Source organism: Salvia miltiorrhiza, chromosome 1 (genome assembly GCF_028751815.1).
Source record: "Salvia miltiorrhiza cultivar Shanhuang (shh) chromosome 1, IMPLAD_Smil_shh, whole genome shotgun sequence".
Lineage (NCBI taxonomy): Eukaryota > Viridiplantae > Streptophyta > Magnoliopsida > Lamiales > Lamiaceae > Salvia > Salvia miltiorrhiza.
In genome coordinates, this window is record NC_080387.1 from 46,251,950 (window position 1) to 46,269,087 (window position 17,138).

The 17,138-nt window shown below is 37.0% G+C and overlaps 1 protein-coding gene and 1 long non-coding RNA gene across 4 annotated transcripts; both read left to right on the plus strand.

Moving 5' to 3' along the window:
• The first annotated feature begins 1,756 nt into the window (after window positions 1–1,756).
• LOC130986778 (uncharacterized) lies at window positions 1,757–3,292 on the plus strand. Its single transcript, XR_009089397.1, has 2 exons — window positions 1,757–2,451; window positions 3,046–3,292. It is a non-coding gene; the product is annotated as an uncharacterized LOC130986778 (long non-coding RNA).
• Window positions 3,293–11,224: 7,932 nt separating this feature from the next.
• On the plus strand, window positions 11,225–16,305 carry LOC130986783 (zinc finger CCCH domain-containing protein 65-like). 3 transcript variants are annotated; one of them, XM_057910323.1, is made up of 8 exons: window positions 11,225–12,074; window positions 12,546–13,456; window positions 13,496–13,531; window positions 13,949–14,014; window positions 14,127–14,255; window positions 14,391–14,441; window positions 14,945–15,085; window positions 15,203–16,305. In XM_057910323.1, the coding sequence occupies exons 1-8, from the start codon at window positions 11,921–11,923 to the stop codon at window positions 16,130–16,132; spliced, it is 2,418 nt and encodes an 805-aa protein (XP_057766306.1). In that variant the 5' UTR covers window positions 11,225–11,920; the 3' UTR covers window positions 16,133–16,305. The 3 variants fall into 3 exon arrangements, with proteins under 3 accessions (XP_057766306.1, XP_057766315.1, XP_057766297.1); XM_057910332.1 differs by having other exon boundaries at window positions 12,546–12,899; window positions 12,981–13,531; XM_057910314.1 differs by having other exon boundaries at window positions 12,546–13,531.
• The last annotated feature ends 833 nt before the right edge of the window (window positions 16,306–17,138 follow it).

Consider the following 17,138-nt stretch of genomic DNA (forward strand, 5'->3'; position numbering starts at 1 on the left):
GCATAATATGATTAGAATGAGTTCGTTTGTCACTAGTTCTCGAGACTATAGACATGGTGTTCTCACAATTAGAAAGATGCGATAACAATCAAGCTATGTAGCCGCACTGATAATGAAAGTCTAGTATCCCAAACTAGAATACCATATATGCAATTTCGAGGACGAAATTTTTATAAGGAGGGAGGAATGTAACACCCCGCCTATTTATATTAAGTTTAGAATTTATTTTAAACTTAGATTAGGATGATTTACGCCGGAAAAATGAAAAAAATGATTTATTTAATTCCAACAAAAATGAAATTCAAAAGCTTTTGTAAATATTTTAGTTATTTAAATTTTTGTGCATTTGCATATTAATTTAAATATGAGCATGTGTATATGTGAAATATTTTACATATATTAATATTGATTTTTACAGATTTAAATTAAAATCTATGTTGGACTTTAATTATAAATGTGTGTTGGAGTTTTATTTTAGTTCATTTTGGGCCTTAGTTTTAATTACACCTACTCGATAAATACCACAGCCGCCCACCCTATGTCTAATAGCCGCCCAACAGCCACCAATGTCAGCTATAGCCGCCCACCCTACACCCATGGCCGCCCCATTCCTCCAATCAACGCCTCACTAGCTTGTGCCAGCCGCCCATATGTTTTCCTTCCTCATTCCTTCCTCATTTCAGCAGCCCAAAGCCTAACTCCTCTTTAAAGTTCACTCATGCGATAGCCAAACTATTTTCTCTCAACTCACGCACTTCCTCTTTTCCGTTCCAACGCCCGGACTGAACTTCAAGAGCGAGCAGTCCGACAGATTCGCGCAGCCAACCATTCCAGATTTCATACGAAATTCCTAAAGGTGCCATTCTTTTAAAGCTCCCTACTTACCTCATTTTACACTACGTCTAAGAAACCCAGATCATGTCATAAGAATTTCAACTGCCTAACAAGGAAAACACCCATAAATACATTACATTTGCACTCTGTTTATATACGTGTATACATTTATGTACAAGCATGACTGTTTTTTTTAAAGAAGAAAGAAAGAAGAGATTTGTTGTATATTGAAAGCTGGAGTTTTGAGCTTTGATTTTTGCTTGTCGTGTTTGTGTGTTCCCTGGAGTTGAGTCGAGTCGAGGGAGGCGGCAGCGGCTCATCGCTGCTGTCCGTCCGGTGGTGGTGATGGTGGTCCGCCACTGTCACAGAGAGGGAGAGAAGGGAGGAGGCTGCGGGCGACTCCGGCTGCTACTCGTCGGCTGGAGTCAGAGAGGAAGGCCAGGCGCTGCGGCTCTGCCGTTGCTGCCTAGCCACGGTGAAGAACGGGGAAGGAGAGGGCGGCGGCGGCCTGGGGGTCGTCGACCATCGGGAACTGGGACTGGTCGGAGCTGGGTTTAGCAGAGGTAGGCCAGAGCGCGGCGGCCATGGCTGCTGTTGATCGGCCACGGACGGAGAGAGGGGAGAGCAGTGGGTGACGGCGGCTTTTCGCCGCTGCTTCCCGGCGAGCTTCCGCAGCGACGGAGCTTTGTGAGAGAGAGAGGAAGGTTGAGGGGCGAGAGGGCGGCTCGACGGCGATGTCGCCGGAGTTGAGGGCGATGCCGTGCTGCTGCGTGGCTGCGTTGTGCGTGTCGTGAGCTTTGAGAGAGAGGGAGAGTTCTGCGTTGTGTGGGGGTGTCAGGCGGTGGAGGAAGGGACGAGGGTGGAGAGGCGACGGCGGTGTCGCCGGCGCCAGCGGGCTGTGTGTGTGTGTGTGTGTTTTGTGAAAACAGAGAGAGACGAGAATGAAGGGGGAGGGGAGCGGCTGTAGGAGAAGAAGAAAAGGGAGAGGAATTTGGTTTGGGCTTAGGGCTTGCAGTTGGGCCGATTTATTGGGCCGAAATTATTTTATTTAGTGGGCCGAGTTTTGTTTATTAAATCAGTTGGGCTCTTGGTTTTAATAATTGTGCTGGGCCTTAATTCAATTATTTAATAGATGGCCCTATTATTGTTTAATTAAATTGAGCTTTCTTATTTTTAATTAATTGAACTATTATTAGTTTGATTAATTTATTTAAAGGATAATTTTCATAATAATATTAAATTATTATTATGTGCATATTTTAAGTAAATTACTTATTATATGCTAAGCATGACATGATATTGCATTATATTTTGCAATAAAAGTATTTATGATTTAATTGGTTTTATTTATAATTCCAATTATTTAAGAAAATCGAGTAAGGATATTGTTGGTGTCCTTAACTCAAGAATTTTAGTTTTCAATTATTATTCATTAAATTTTTGAAAACCCGGCGTGATAAATCATAGTAGTTAAGTGCACCCACTAAGACTTTAAGTTAGCTTTACGAGACCTATTAAGAATAGAATTTCTTGTAGGCTTTGTGACCAGGGGGATTAGCGCTGCTTTCCCAAGACAGGTTTATATGTGATTATGATCTTCAGGCTTTGCCTAACCAGGTGGGCTTACTTTCCAAATGTATAAAGTATGATTGAGTTATTAAGCTCTAAATGTTTCAATGAAATGCAAATTGTTTATTCTATTAAATGCAAACTGTTTATCCAATAAAATATTTTGTGCACTCTGCTCCGTTTAAGGCTCGCAACAATGAATCGATCGAGGTTCTCTCTTGACCTAACACGTTATTTGAGAATTGTGTACACCTATTAGCTGACCTGGTGGGTTGATCTCCATCGGGCACTAATCATGTATGAGGCGTTATAAGGGTGCTCGACGGGATGTGTTCCGGAGCATTGGGTCCCAAATGGGAACTTGGCTGGGTTACGCCCTCAGTCCAAGTAAAGCAGGAGTAATGGATCCGTCGGTGGCTAAAAGGTCCGGGATCACAGCGAGTAACGGAAAGGGAGTGTGACATGTGCGCACAAATGAAAAATGTTTTAACATGCTTAGAAGTTATTTCATTTTAAAACCTTCTAAGTCATGTCAAGTATAATTGGATAAACTGCTCTTACGAAAATATGAAATGTTTATGAAAATGCATGCCCACTAAGTACATTAGTACTTAGCCCAAAAATACTTTCAAATGTTTTCAGGTTGGCTGGCTGGTGCTGACGGGACGGAGCTGAGGCTAGAGTTAAAATTCATATGTTAGACTTCCGCTGTAGCAATTACTCTTATACATCTTTTGTTTTCTCAACTTAAGATGACTTCATGTCGAGCTTAAATTTGAAATTCTAGTTTTATGCTAATGAATGTTGGTTGTCAGAAACATGAAACAAAACTTGTGATCCAAAGGGGCATAGCCCGACTTTCTATCCTATTTTGGGTTTTAACGAGGTATTTCCCTTGTTTATTTTATGAATTATTCACACCTCGATTATATTTATTCCTTCAAGAATTGGGGTGTGACAAATTAGCTATATATATATATTATACATATAATATAAAGGGGTAATTGCCCGTAAATTCCTAACGTTTACATGGAATTGGTTTTTGTACTTTTTTTTATTTTTCTACTTTTAAATACCTAACCTTTCGTTTTTGTCTCGAATTTGTCTGATCACCGGTTTTTGCTAACGCCGGCGCCGAAAATGCCACTGTGGCTGCCGGAATAGATGAGATGGCAACCGGAATTGACACCTAAACATAATTTTTACATGTGGCAAAAAAAATAAAAAAAAGAAGAAAATTTCCAACTCATCATCTTCCCCAACCTTATTCACCTCTTCCCCCTTTCCCCCCACCCGCCGGCGCCGCCCGCCGCCACCATATGCCAGCGCCGGCCACCCCTTCCCCCATTCCCAAACCCATCGGCCCTCTCCCATCCCCAGATCTCGTCGGTCTCCCACTCCCCAGACCGCAACGACCTGTCCCTCCCCCATCCCCAGATCCCGTCTGCCCCTCCCCAGTCCCCAACCCGCCACCGCCCATGCCGCCACCATTGCCGGCACCACCCCACACCGTTCTCACCACATTCGCAAGCACAGACGGCAGCGCACAAAGGGCAACAATTCGTGCTCTAGATCCACAATTCTCCACCAATTCGCGCCGCCCCCTGCTGCGCCACCACCACCATCGCCACCACCAATTCCCCCATGCTTCGCCGTTTTAATTAGGAGAAATTGGAACTGGTGAGATGTGAAGGGAAAGAGGGAAAGTCAGGTGAGAGGGGGAGGGGGCGGCGAAGGTCGGCGGGATCTGGGGAGGGGGAGGCCGGAAGTCCACCACGAAGTGGAGGCTGGTCTGCTGCTCCGCCGCTTGGTCGCGCGCCTTGCTCGTGCACTACCACGAAGTGGAGACTGGTCTGCTGCTCCGGAGGACGGCGGCGGCGATCGACTTCCTCCGCTGCTCCAGGCGGTGGAGCGTTGATGGTGGTAGCGGTGGGTGGCGGCGCCGGCGGTGGTGGAGGTGGCAGGGGGCGGCACCGGGTAGGGGGAGGGAGAGTTAGGGTTTGGGGTGGGGAAGGGAGAAAGGACGATTTAGGGGGGGTGATTTTCCTTTTCTTTTCTTTTTTATTTTTACTTTTTTTCCACATGTATTTTTTATTTCAATTTTTTTCATATTTTTTTGCCACATGTCACAAATGAGCCAAGTGGAGAATTCCGGCTGCTACAGTGTGAATTTCGGCTGCCACAGTGGCATTTCCGGCGCCAGTGTAAGAAAAAACCGGTGATCAGATAAATTTCAGACAAAAACTAAAGGTTAGGTATTTAAAAGAAGAAAAATAAAAAAAAGGTGCAAAAACCAATTCCGAGTAAACGTTAGGAATTTACAGGCAATTACCCCTAATATAAATATGTAATTTACAAATTGGAAACTCCATTCACTCCCCCAACCAAGTCCCATGCGGCCCAATCACTCCACTTTTCTTTTTGACTTTCCCTTTAGTTAAGTCAAATGATAATAAACAAATAATGCCACTATTCACACTACAGAAGAAAGAAGAAGTGAAAAGTTCTTAGCATATTTCTTATTTTCATTCTTCTTCCCAATAAACAACACATGGACCCCAAATTGAGATGGAAATTCACAAAATCCAACATTGAGATATCAAATTAACAATATACATTTGTCATCTTCATTTTATTGGTAAGTTTTGAATTATTTATCTTGTTCTCTTTTTACCTTTGGCTTTGCTTATTACTTTAAAATTTTAATTTCATCAGTACTTTGATTGTATTATACTGTACTATTTGATATTTGTTGTCAAACTAATAGAATTGAAGAAAAACTTGAGTAACTTTTGCATTTCTTTAATTATTAGGAATCTAGGGTTCATTTGTTTGCTTATGTTTTTGATTGAATTAATGTTATATATTGTTATAGATTTCTAATGGATAAGATAAAGAGAGGAATTGAATCGTACTTTCAGAAACAAAGTACCCGAACAGAGTTGGCGGTTCATCTAATCCTGAGATTCCAACTGCAGATGTAATTGAAAAAAATCGCAACCAGATAAAGTCCCTTGTCCAGAACTTCCCCCACTTAAAATCACAAAGATTAGCTGATAAAGCTTATGATGTGATGATGTCCTTTGAATTCGTATTTGTCTTGCACTTTCTTATTGTTTTATTGGGAAGAGCAAATTATCTTTGTAGAATGTTGCAGTGCATATCTCAAGATATTGTTAATGCAATCGATGCAGTATCGACTACAAAATAGGTCATCCAAAAATTTCGAGAAAATGGTTGGAGTGAGTTATTGGAAAAGGTAAAAAGGTATTGTGAGCAGCGAGATATTGAAATCCCTGACATGAATGGTGTGCGTCGATCAAGTAGAGGTCGGCCTCTGAACATTCCTGTCACATGGGAGCACCATTATCGAGTCGATATCTTCTATGGAACAATAGATTGCCTATTGTAAGAATTGAGATTTAGATTCAATGAAGATGCAGTTGAGTTGTTAAAGTTGAGTTCATCTTTAGATTCACAATGTGGCTATGAATTGTTTAATATTGATGATATTTGCAAGCTAGTTGAGAAGTACTACCCGATTGATTTTTCAAGTCTAGATAAGCTGCATCTTAAGTACCAACTCGAACTTTATGAGCTTGACATTCGAAAAAATGCACATTTTCAACATGTTGCGACACTTCCTGAATTATGTCAACTATTGTCAAAGACATGTAAGTCATCCATTTACTTTCTTGTTGACAGGTTGATTAAACTTATTTTGACTCTTCCGGTTTCAACGGCAACATGAGAATGTGCATTCTCCGCCATGAAAATTGTGAAGACAAGGTTGCGGAATAAAATGGAAAATGACTTCTTGTCTAATTCTTTGATAATGTTTATCGATAGAGAAATTGCTTAGAGCTTTGATGTTGACCCAATTATAGACGAGTTTGATATCATGAAAACTCGTAGATCGCAACTTAAAATTGGTTGTAAGAGAATGTGTAGTTCTATTATTTATTTTGTATAATTATATAGTTAAAGATACTTTTATAAATGAAGTCATATAATGTCGCCCGATCCTAATTAAATTTTTAGATCCGTCCCTGCATACGACATTAACAAAGTTCATTGAAACAATTATTTATGAATTGAGATGTATTTTTTCTTGACAAAATTTTCCCACTCTATAGTTGATAAGTGAATGTTGCCTTAACTAAAACATGCATGATGCAACACCTATACTATAACCAGGGGCGGAGCTAGGGGTGGGGCAGGGGGGTCACTGGGCCCCCCTGGGATTTTTAAAAATACTAGGATATTTTCGTAATTTTATATTAAAAATAAAAAATATATAATTTTATCTACATCATTATCTTGTTGAGCTATTTTATACTGTAATTGATATATAAGCTTTAGAGTTAAGATGCTTAGAAATTAGAATAAGTAAACACATAATTAATTTATGCATATCATGCTTGGATTTGATTGTAGAGATTTATTTTTTGAATTTGATATTGAAAGTTACTTTGCCTTACAAAGTTTCATGGAATTTTGGAAAATAAAATCACAAACTATTTTGAATTTGCAATTTTAATGTCTTTTGAGTGTGGCGAATTAAATCACTATTTTTTCAAGTTTCGCAATTTCGTCTCCCAATTTTTTTTCGATCGCTAGAGTGTTGAATTGGAGCTTACATGGATTAGTAAAGACGACGACATTTTTGTGAGGCCTAAACGACATCGTTTCGTAACATTTCAATTAAAATTTTCTCCAAATTAGAAAGAGACTGTATCATGTATTTGCACTATATATAATATTCAATATTTAGTAATTTTATTGCAAAATACATCGTAACATGAATATGAGCTTGAAAATATGTTAAAATGTGTTTTTTTTGTAATTTGAATAATATTATAATTGTGTTATTGATTATCATTTATTTTTAATATAATTTAATTTATTTTTTATTTCTTATTTAATTATTAATTTTCTTTAAAAAAAAATTGGACCCCCTGAATAAAAAGTCTGGCTCCGCCCCTGACTATAACCCAAATATGTAAGAAACTACGAATCTTATTCCACAACGAATTATCTTTAATTGTTTGGAGACACTTTAAATTGCAGTATTCGTTAGTATCACTTAGATGCCTCTCAACACTAATGTAAGAAAATGTTCGGTGAGGCATCATTTTCCATAATTTTTGTGAACTTATTTAGTAAATAAATTACAATTCTATTTAATTTCTTTCGTTTACTACTCTAATATATACTTTATCTAAATGAATAAGTAAATATTAAATTATTAAATTACCAGAATATCTCGAAATCACTCAAAAAAGAGTTTACTAGATGTAATAATAATTTACCGGAGGAAGAAAACGACTTACATCATTACCAAACATGGTGAAGAAGTAAATGTCACTATAAATTTTTAAATCATGTTGCATTGCATCTCACAGGGATGATGTTATACTAGTGATTGATAATTTAATGGAACAAGAAAAAAGTAGTCATAGTTCGTAGAAAAAAGAAAAGAAAAAAAAAACAGTCCTCCAGGCTCGAGCTATTCAAGGCTCTAATATTTCCCCAACTAAAAGGAAATGCTTAAATATTCTAAAACTTTAAAAAATGCCTACGGCTGAAATATTTCCTGTTTTTTGTAAAAATTTGTAGGAATATTATAAAAGCGATTGATGTGAAAATCTATGTTTTTTTCCTATGTTATTTTTAACTGGGGTCCTATTGGTATTTATTTAAATGTACATACATAGTTTTCTAAACATAAAATATACTCCATATATTTTGCACGTGCACATCATTGGTATGCATCGGTACGGTAGATTAATTACAAGATCCTCCCCTCCGGATAGAGTTACTGGCATTTTTTATTCATTTTTAAAGATAAAACACACACAAAATTTGTTATAAAGGAAAATTATAAAAATTATTATCTTGAACTTGGAAGAATAAAATTATCTTGATAATTAAAATAGCGAACTTTGTTCGATATGATCTACCAAAGCAAGTTGAGCATGTCGAACATTAAGGTAACTGCATTAGTGCTAGCTCGAGATGTTCGACTACTACGAGTTGAGTGTGTTGAGCATTAATGCATTTGTTGTAAATAAATTCATGTTCGACATGCACGATCTCTGAGAATGAACATTAGTGATTGAGTATTCTTAGAAAATATATTAATGTTCGACATACTCGAATTATTGCAAGTCGAGTAATCGAGCATCAATGCAAAATGTACTAATACTAGACATAAGGATAAAAAAGTTATATTTTTGAATATAATTTATAAAAGCATGAATGTTTTAAAAAATTGTCTTTCAAAATACTCCCTCCTATTCAAAATGCATGTCGTTTTAGATTTTCAATTATTTATAATTTAAATATCGTTTTACAAATCATTGCCAAATCTGCCCTTATTTACTCCCGCTTTTCATTAACTAGCATTTGCATCCCGTGCAATGCACGAGAGAATATTTTTAATTTTTATATTTATATAAAATTAATACTAATTCAATTATTATACTTATAAATATAATAAAAAAATTAATTTTAATTGAATATATTTGAATTGAATATTGAAAAAATAAAAAAGAATTCACAATTATAAAATTTGATATTGAAAAACACAAAAAAGTTTTAAAAAAATTAAAAATAAAATATTAATAAAAAAAAAACTTATTCAAAAAAGATGAGAAAGGAGAGATAAATTTATAAAACTTTAATATTTAAACAAATTTAAATTTTACATTTTAAATCAAATATTTTCATAAAATATATCATATTAAAGCTCTCATCTTGATCTTTAATTTGATATGCATATTAAATATTTTATAATTAATTGAATTTCACAATTTTGGAAAAGAAATATAACAATAGATAAGAAGTTAAAGAAAATAAAAATAAAAAGAAAAATACATAGTTTAAACATAGACCTTCAATTTTATTATAACTACAAAATTACCATTCAATTTTGAAATTAATTTGAAATTGATTGCAAATTGAAAACTCCCTTTTTAATATAGTATAGATTATTGGGAAGACAAATCAATCTTTTGTATTGTGAAGAAACTTATTTAAAAGACAAGCACTCCATAGTCTGCGTCATTTGAGTTGGAGAAGAGAAAAAATTCTTCTCATTTTCCACAAAATTATGATTTAAATTATCGTTAATAAAGTTAATTTTGATAAAATTATGTTTTATTAAATTATGTGAAGGAGTTTAGAATGACCTACATTTTGAATAGGAGGGAGTATAGGAATAGGAGGGTGTAGCATATATCATCTTGCCCTTTCAAATAAGTGCAAATATGAAAGGATAGGAATGTTGTTGTGTGGAAGAGTATCTACCCGTTTCATTCGAGATCTGTTACGTCGGCAGTCGGTGCACGGTTGGACTGGCTGTCAGCACGGACTGTAGATTCAGCTGCGGTTTCCCAGCTGCCTTCGGTGATCACCTGTGTGGGATGGCATGGGCTGCCGTCAGGTTCTGTTTTGTGTGGGGTTGATGCTGCGTTTTTTGATGAAGTTGGTGCCATGGGTGTTGGCATTGTTCTTAGAGATCACGAAGGTAACTTTATTATGGGGAAGGCTTTGAAAATTCTGGGCAGACGTCGAGTGGAGGAAGGAGAATTGATCGGGATTAAGGAGGCCCTTGCTTGGATCAATGAGCTGGGTTATGTTAATGGTGTTGTGGAGTCGGATTGCCAGAAAGCTTGCGATGCTGTAAACTTAGGTGGTAGAAACATTTTGGAGATGGGGATTATTGCCGATTTTTGCCGCCACGAGCTCTTGTCTCTTTCGGGTTTTAGTCTTTGTCATATCAAGAGGAATCGTAATGTCATTGCTCATAATCTAGCAAAAGCCACGAGAAATGTTAATTCACATCATGTATGGAATGAACCTCCGTCATTTGTGGTGGGTCATCTCCACATTTCATATTCTTGTGATCAATAAATTATCCTCGCCTTCTCAAAAAAAAAAAAGTAATAGAAGTGCATTATACGTTACCTAACTTTACGTTCAAAATAAATCATTTTGCATAATTTACCGATGCATAAATGAATCGATGAAACATGAGTTATGAATATAAATCTCAAAAATACCTACTTATTTACATGTATATATAGGGCATATATAGATTTTTTTTTCTTTAATAGGACCTATAAATTTCAAATTTCGAGTTTGAAAGTTTTATAAGATCTTTATTTATTTATTTAAAAAATTGATAATTTATCAATTTTATATAGTAATCAAATTTGATTTTTTTGTTACTTGGTGGGAGTTAAATACTCCACCAACGCCATTATAATAAGAGTATATACACCGCAGTTCGCTGGGCAGGCGTGAGTCGTGCTCCAACGGGCTCGCTCAAGCGCCAAGGGGAGAGAAGGTGTGTGAATGACGTATAACTTAATTTAAAAAAAAATAATTAAATTTACAATTTTCAATGACTATTTCATATTTTTTTTGATAATTACATAAATAAATAAAGAAATTTAAAGATCACAAGACGATGGACTCGAACTCAAGACTTCAATCCTCGAGTATTAATCGCCTAACACATGCAAATGATAATTACATTGGGTGTAAAGATTGGAAGAAAAAAATTATCGACAACAGAAAAGTTTAGTTTATTTTATTTGATAAATTATATAAGTAAATAAATAAATTTTTAAAGATCTCGCGACGGAGGACTCGAACCTTATCCAAAACCTCAGGTCCTGGACATTAACATCCTATCGCTAGAACGACACACGCACACAATTTTCTTTTCTTTTTTGTTTAATAAAAGAGTTGTTGGCTTAACAATGGTCATCTTCAAATTATTTGAAAGTTCATTAATTTCTATGTAATTATTATTGTCAATATAAATGATTTTTTTTTTCAAGTTCATTCTGTACGTTTAACATATTTAGTCGGATTAAACATTTTATTTTTGTAAAAATACATTTATTAACATTTTTCATGTCCTTTTTATAGCTTTTTTTAATCATATAAGAAAATTTTTGAAAAATCTCCTTTCTCCTAGTAGCAAATCTCCTCCTCCATTCCCAACCCCTAGCTTCCGCCATCGCTTCCCCGGCGCCGCTCAGCCGTCACCCACCGGCGGCACTGCTCAGTCAGCCATTACCTTCGGCCTCCGTTATTGTCACAGCGTCGCCGTTCTACTGCCGCCACCAGCCGTGTCGTTTGCCCGCGGTCTGGTCGTCTCCGCCACGTCATGCGGCGTTTCTATTCTTCCGATGCGAGCACGACAGCTGCCGCTGAGCCGCAGCTCTAACTCATTCATTCCAGCTTCACAGAATCCGACCCCAAACTCCGACACCCATCCAACTCACCAACAACAGCCCCGTAATTCTGCCCTTGTTTATGGTTACTCAATTCGTAACTATCGTCTTTCAAACATTTTATTTCTGTAATTTTAATTGAAGTACGCGGTCATCAAACGACGTCGTCCAAATTGGGTCGTGAGTTTCGTGACCAATAAATTATCTGCAGTTGTCAAAATTCTCTTTCATAAGACGAGAGCTCGAACGCGGACTTTGCCGCCTTAATGGAGGACTCGCTGCCGCTGCACAGTTTAATCCTAAATCCCTCGGAAATCGCCTATAGTTTCCCTCCGCACCGCCGCCGGCCTCTCCCTAGCCGTACGTATGACGCGCTCATCCAAATTCTCTCTCTCCACCGTCCGCACCTCCAAATGCAAGGTATTATTACAGGGAATTCCACTCTTTTAACTAATGCCATGTTGTGTATGCTTCTCTATCTGCTATTTATTTTACTCCAGAGTTTGAGAAGTTTCCATGTGTTGTAATTGGATAGAAAGAAGTTAAAACTAGGGGAAAAGATTTAATTTTTCATAATGGCTTCGTTTTCCCTTTCCAGGAAGTGGTTGTAAATGTGGAGAACGGGAATTTTACTTCTGCTTATTTGATAAATGAAGTATTTACTCTTGTTTTAGATTTTGGGTCCTTTTTTTTTTGTCTTCTTTTCTTTTTCTTGGTGAGGTTCCTTGCTTGTTTGCTTTCCACCTTTTGTTGACTTTCACACGCTGAATTAGGACTTTTGATTTCTATGTGAACAACTGGATACTCAAACATTAGGTTTCAGATGAAATTTGTGCAATTTGGGTATGTTTTTGGCCTTTAGTGAAGTTGATTGTGGTGATTTTGTATCAGAACCGGCGTGCGGAGAAGATGGATTTATCACTCATAGTCAGGTCATATCGACGGATATATTGGTTCCACATCCTAATAGCAAGGGGTCAGAGGATCAGGTAGTCCAAGAAACCCCTGATGGCGAGGGCAAGGAAAATAATGTTTTTCAGGATTGTGATAGTAAACATGCAACAACACCAAAATTGCATCAGCCAGACTTGGCGGGAGACAGTGAGAAGCAATTAACTCCACCAAATGAAATTGGCATTGAGGACTACATGGTTGTTGAAGAAAAGGCGGATGATTGTGCTGCTCAGAATACAAAGGAGCTAGAAAATGTGAATCGTGTCCTTGACATTGAGATGGATGACTTTGGTACTTTAAAAGATGTTGAACTGGAGAATGATTCATGTTTTTATCAGTTCAGTGAAGTTCTTGACTCTTGTTTTGGCTCAGATGTGGCTGTTGAATCATCAGAATCCAGACAGCTCAGCCAAGAGAAAGGCACTGTTTCGAAGGAGAACTTAGTGAAGAATATGGATTATGAATTGCAGATGAAGGAGATGGAGCTGGAGAAACTCATTTATAGTTCTGGCAATACAGAGGCGCCGTTATGTCAAAATGCTGGAGAGATTGAAGAAGGGGAGATCTCTGGGGATGCTGGGATCTCTGGAGAGGAAGCTTTAGAAAATTTGCATGTTTCCGAGGGTCATTTTGATAGAGATAAACTCCTTCGTGAGGACACAGATAGAGGACGCCAGCAACACAAAATTTCTGATCCATCACTGGTCAACATAGCGAATATTGAGAGTAATCCTAAGAATGTGAAAAACAGAATACCTGCTAGACAATTGCAAGATTATCATGATCTGGATGTTCTTCGTTCGAGTCATATGAAGATTCCCAAAAGGAGTGATACACCCCGTTGTTTGGATAGCCAGACTCCACCTGGAAGAATCCTTCTGGAGAAAGATGCTGAAAATCAAATTAATATTACCACTGAAATGGTATGAATGCTATTACACTTTTTCCAAAATTTTCCTATGTTAACTTATGTTCTAGCATCATTTTGTATTTTTGTAGGTTACATTTTAAACAATTCCTGTTGCAAGACGGACTGAGGTTATACCAATACAAGCTGCCATCTTAGTTAGGCTAGTATTACCATTAGTATCATACCATATTTACCTTAACAACACATTATCTTTGCAGTGAGACTTAACTACAAAAAATGGAAAGATTTAACTAAAATGTCCGTTTGGGGCTCACTTATTTTAAACTCTAGTGGAGTGTCAATACTCTAATCTGATAATTGGCTTTAGTTTCACTAAACTTTCTACGATTCTGTTTAGCATATGCACATCTATATTGTCATAGTGTACACACCCAGCATGAGCTGCAAACTGATGTGAAAGTTTTTGCAGGACGAAAATGCCGGAAAAAATAAAAGGAAGAGAACTCTGACCAAGGAAAGAAGAGCTAAAAAAAAGGTAAATGCGAAAGAGATATTGGACTAAAAGTGAATTCTTACACTGCATTGACCAGTCTGTGATATGTGGTGTCCCTACCTTCATTTATCTAATGCAGTAATTTTTTTAGCAGAAGAAGGAAAGAATTAAAAGAGCAGAAAAGAACAGAGAACTTGGGGTTAAGAGATTAAAGCTGCCAACAGTTTTGAAGCCAAAGCAGATAGTGTATTGTCGCCACTATCTACAGGGGAGATGTCATGAGGTATTCCGGGATAATACACTATATTGTCATCATTTCTACTGTGTTGGGTCATAGCTTAGTTGCCCACAGCATAATACCTAGAGGAATGTATTTTTTTTAACTTGCTCTTGCATCATTTTCTTTTTGTTTTTACAGGGCGAAAAATGCAATTTTTCACATGATACAGTTCCCTTGACAAAGTCTAAGGTTTGCTTAACCAGTTTTATGTTATCGCTTCATATATACATCTTTATCTAGTTTCTAAAACAGTAAAACCTTGATGATCCGGTAGAATACTAAATCCAATCTACTATGTTTTATCAATTTTGGTCTATGGAATTATGTAGTATGTAAAACCCTGTTCTTGAGTATTTGCTATATCTTACAGAGCAAATGGGGCTTGCATGTCTGAGTGCCTTATCTTGAAAGATAGTTAACCTCAGAAGATTGTCTAACCTTCATTTTAAATTCTACCTGCAAGTTTGCTTTACTCTATCTGAGATTATTGCTTGTAAACACGTGATCTGAAATTTAATCAACAGAGCAATCAATATTGATCTATGATCAAATCAATTGCATTTTAGTCTCTAGGAGATCTTGCATGATTTACTCACTCATGGGTAGTATCATCTATCATGTGGACCATGTTTATTTGGAAATCATTATTTTAATTTATAGCTTCCAGGACTGAACATGTAACTCTTTTGCAGCCATGTGGCCATTTTGCTCGGCACTCTTGTATGAAAGGAGATGATTGTCCGTTTGATCATCAGCTCTCTAAATATCCATGCAACAATTATACTTCAAATGGTTTCTGCAGTAGAGGTTCTGAATGTATGTTCTCACATGAGGTAATGTTTTCTTCCACAACTTCTAAGCTTTTAGTTATGCCTACTTGCTGATGTTCTTATTTGTATCTATACTTCACGCAACTGAAATTATGTTTTGTGTGATTGTAATTATCTCAGATGCCAGCCAAGAGTCCCTCTGTGGCCCCAAGTGCCTCCAAACATGATTTGATTTCTCAGCTGCAAACAGTGCCTGGAAAAGAAGGATCCCATCCAATGCCAAAGGTCAATAAGTCTGAACTGAAGTCTCCATCACAACAGAATAACCAAAATTCTAGCAGGCCCATGGATAGTTTTGGTACATCTCATCAGAAAGTTAACAGTAGATTATGCTCTGCCGCAAACTCTGCTCAGAGAGAACAGCTATCTTCGAAGCCTGTTCCAAGGACTGGTGTGCTGGCACCCAGAGGAGTTAGCTTCTTATCGAACGGAACGGTGCCACTTGGTGACACGGACAAGGACAAACAGGATGGGTCCTCTGCAAAAACAATTGATGGCGTTGGTGCAGGCTGTAAAGGGGCCCTTAAAATGCCAGGTGCCACCAATGAGTTGAATGAGATGTCTGAGGGGGTAGCTCCAAGGAAACCACGGGGAATAAATTTTCTCTCCTTTGGCCAACCTCCTTCAGACGAGCCTACCAGTAAGATCTTGTCTAACTTGCTTTCCACTTGTAATGACGGGACACACAAGTCAGCCATAGATGATATGGGCAAAGGAAAGCAAGGTACTGGAACCTTCAATGCCAATAGGCAGATGAACCAAAGTGCTGTGAACCTAGTATCAGAAATGAAGGCTAATGAAACTCCTCCAACTGCAGCCCAGAATGTAAATTTGTTGTCGTTTAACAGAAGCCGGTTAGATGCATCGGAAAAATCCAATCTTGATTCTAGTAAAGGTGAGACTGCTTCCCCTTCCTCCCGTGGGCAGACTTGGCCCTTATTAAATACACCAAGCTCGGTGCAGAAGGCTGTTCGATCAACATTGGCATTTGCTGCACAACTTGAGGCTGACGTTACAGTTGGATTACCTCATCATCAACGGATAAGTTAGAAGTAGTTGAGTTAGAAGACGTTGTAAATAATCTGTTGGTGCAATCCTACTACTGCAGCAGCACTGCACTCGGAAGTCGAGTCTGATTTGAGTCCTTCACTTGGTATTTTATGTCAGTAAATACAAAAATGAAAAAATATAGAATGTTTTTTTTTTATGGCCCCCAGATATATGTTTTTTCTTTTTTGATTTTATTTGTCAAGAAAAGCTTGAGGCATTAATTGATGGAGTGTTGGATAAATTTTTAATCTCTTATAATAGGCATTAAATTATGGAGTACTAGAGAAATTTAATTTAATTTCAGTTTACTCCCTCCATCCCATAAGCTTAGGCTGATTGAGATTTTCACAAAGATTAAGAAAAATCATTGAAAATGAAAATATATAAGTAAATTTCCTAGTATGTCCATATTTATTATTTAATGATGTATTAAAATGGAAGTAAATTAAAAAATTAAATAAGAATATAATAGTAAATGGGTAAAAAAATATTACTACTTTTTATGAAAATAAGCCTATATAAATAGGAGATTTAAAAAAGGAAAACAAGCCTAAGCTTCTCGGACGGACCAAATATAAACTAATCATAGATAGTGGTTGGCAAAGTTAAGAGAATTTATGAAGTGTGGCAGAGGCTGACTTTGCTGGAGCGGCTAATAGTACACGTGGCACTACTGCACACATTAATTAATTGCTTTAATATTTCCATGCTCCTCATTTGCCCACCTTGTTCGGATAAGATGATGCCAGCATTGGATATATTTTCGTGTTTCTCAAGTTTTGAATCTATTACATTCTCAGTTGAAATAATTTGTTGGAGTGAAAACAATATCTTGTTTTTATGATTTTAAGCTAAGAATTCAACTAATGCCTATAATTTATTATTATTATTATTATTATTATTATTAGGAATTTTCTCAAATAAAATTACAAATTATTATTATTATTATTATTATTATTATTATTATTATTATTATTATTGACTTGGGGTAGTTGGGGAGAGGGAA

Coding starts and splice junctions, on each gene's coding strand:
- LOC130986783 (XM_057910314.1), top strand. CDS start 11,921: ATGGAGGACTCGCTGCCGCTGCACAGTTTAATCCTAAATCCCTCGGAA. Junction 14,442..14,944: donor TTCCCTTGACAAAGTCTAAG/GTTTGCTTAACC, acceptor ACTCTTTTGCAG/CCATGTGGCCATTTTGCTCG. Junction 15,086..15,202: donor AATGTATGTTCTCACATGAG/GTAATGTTTTCT, acceptor TAATTATCTCAG/ATGCCAGCCAAGAGTCCCTC.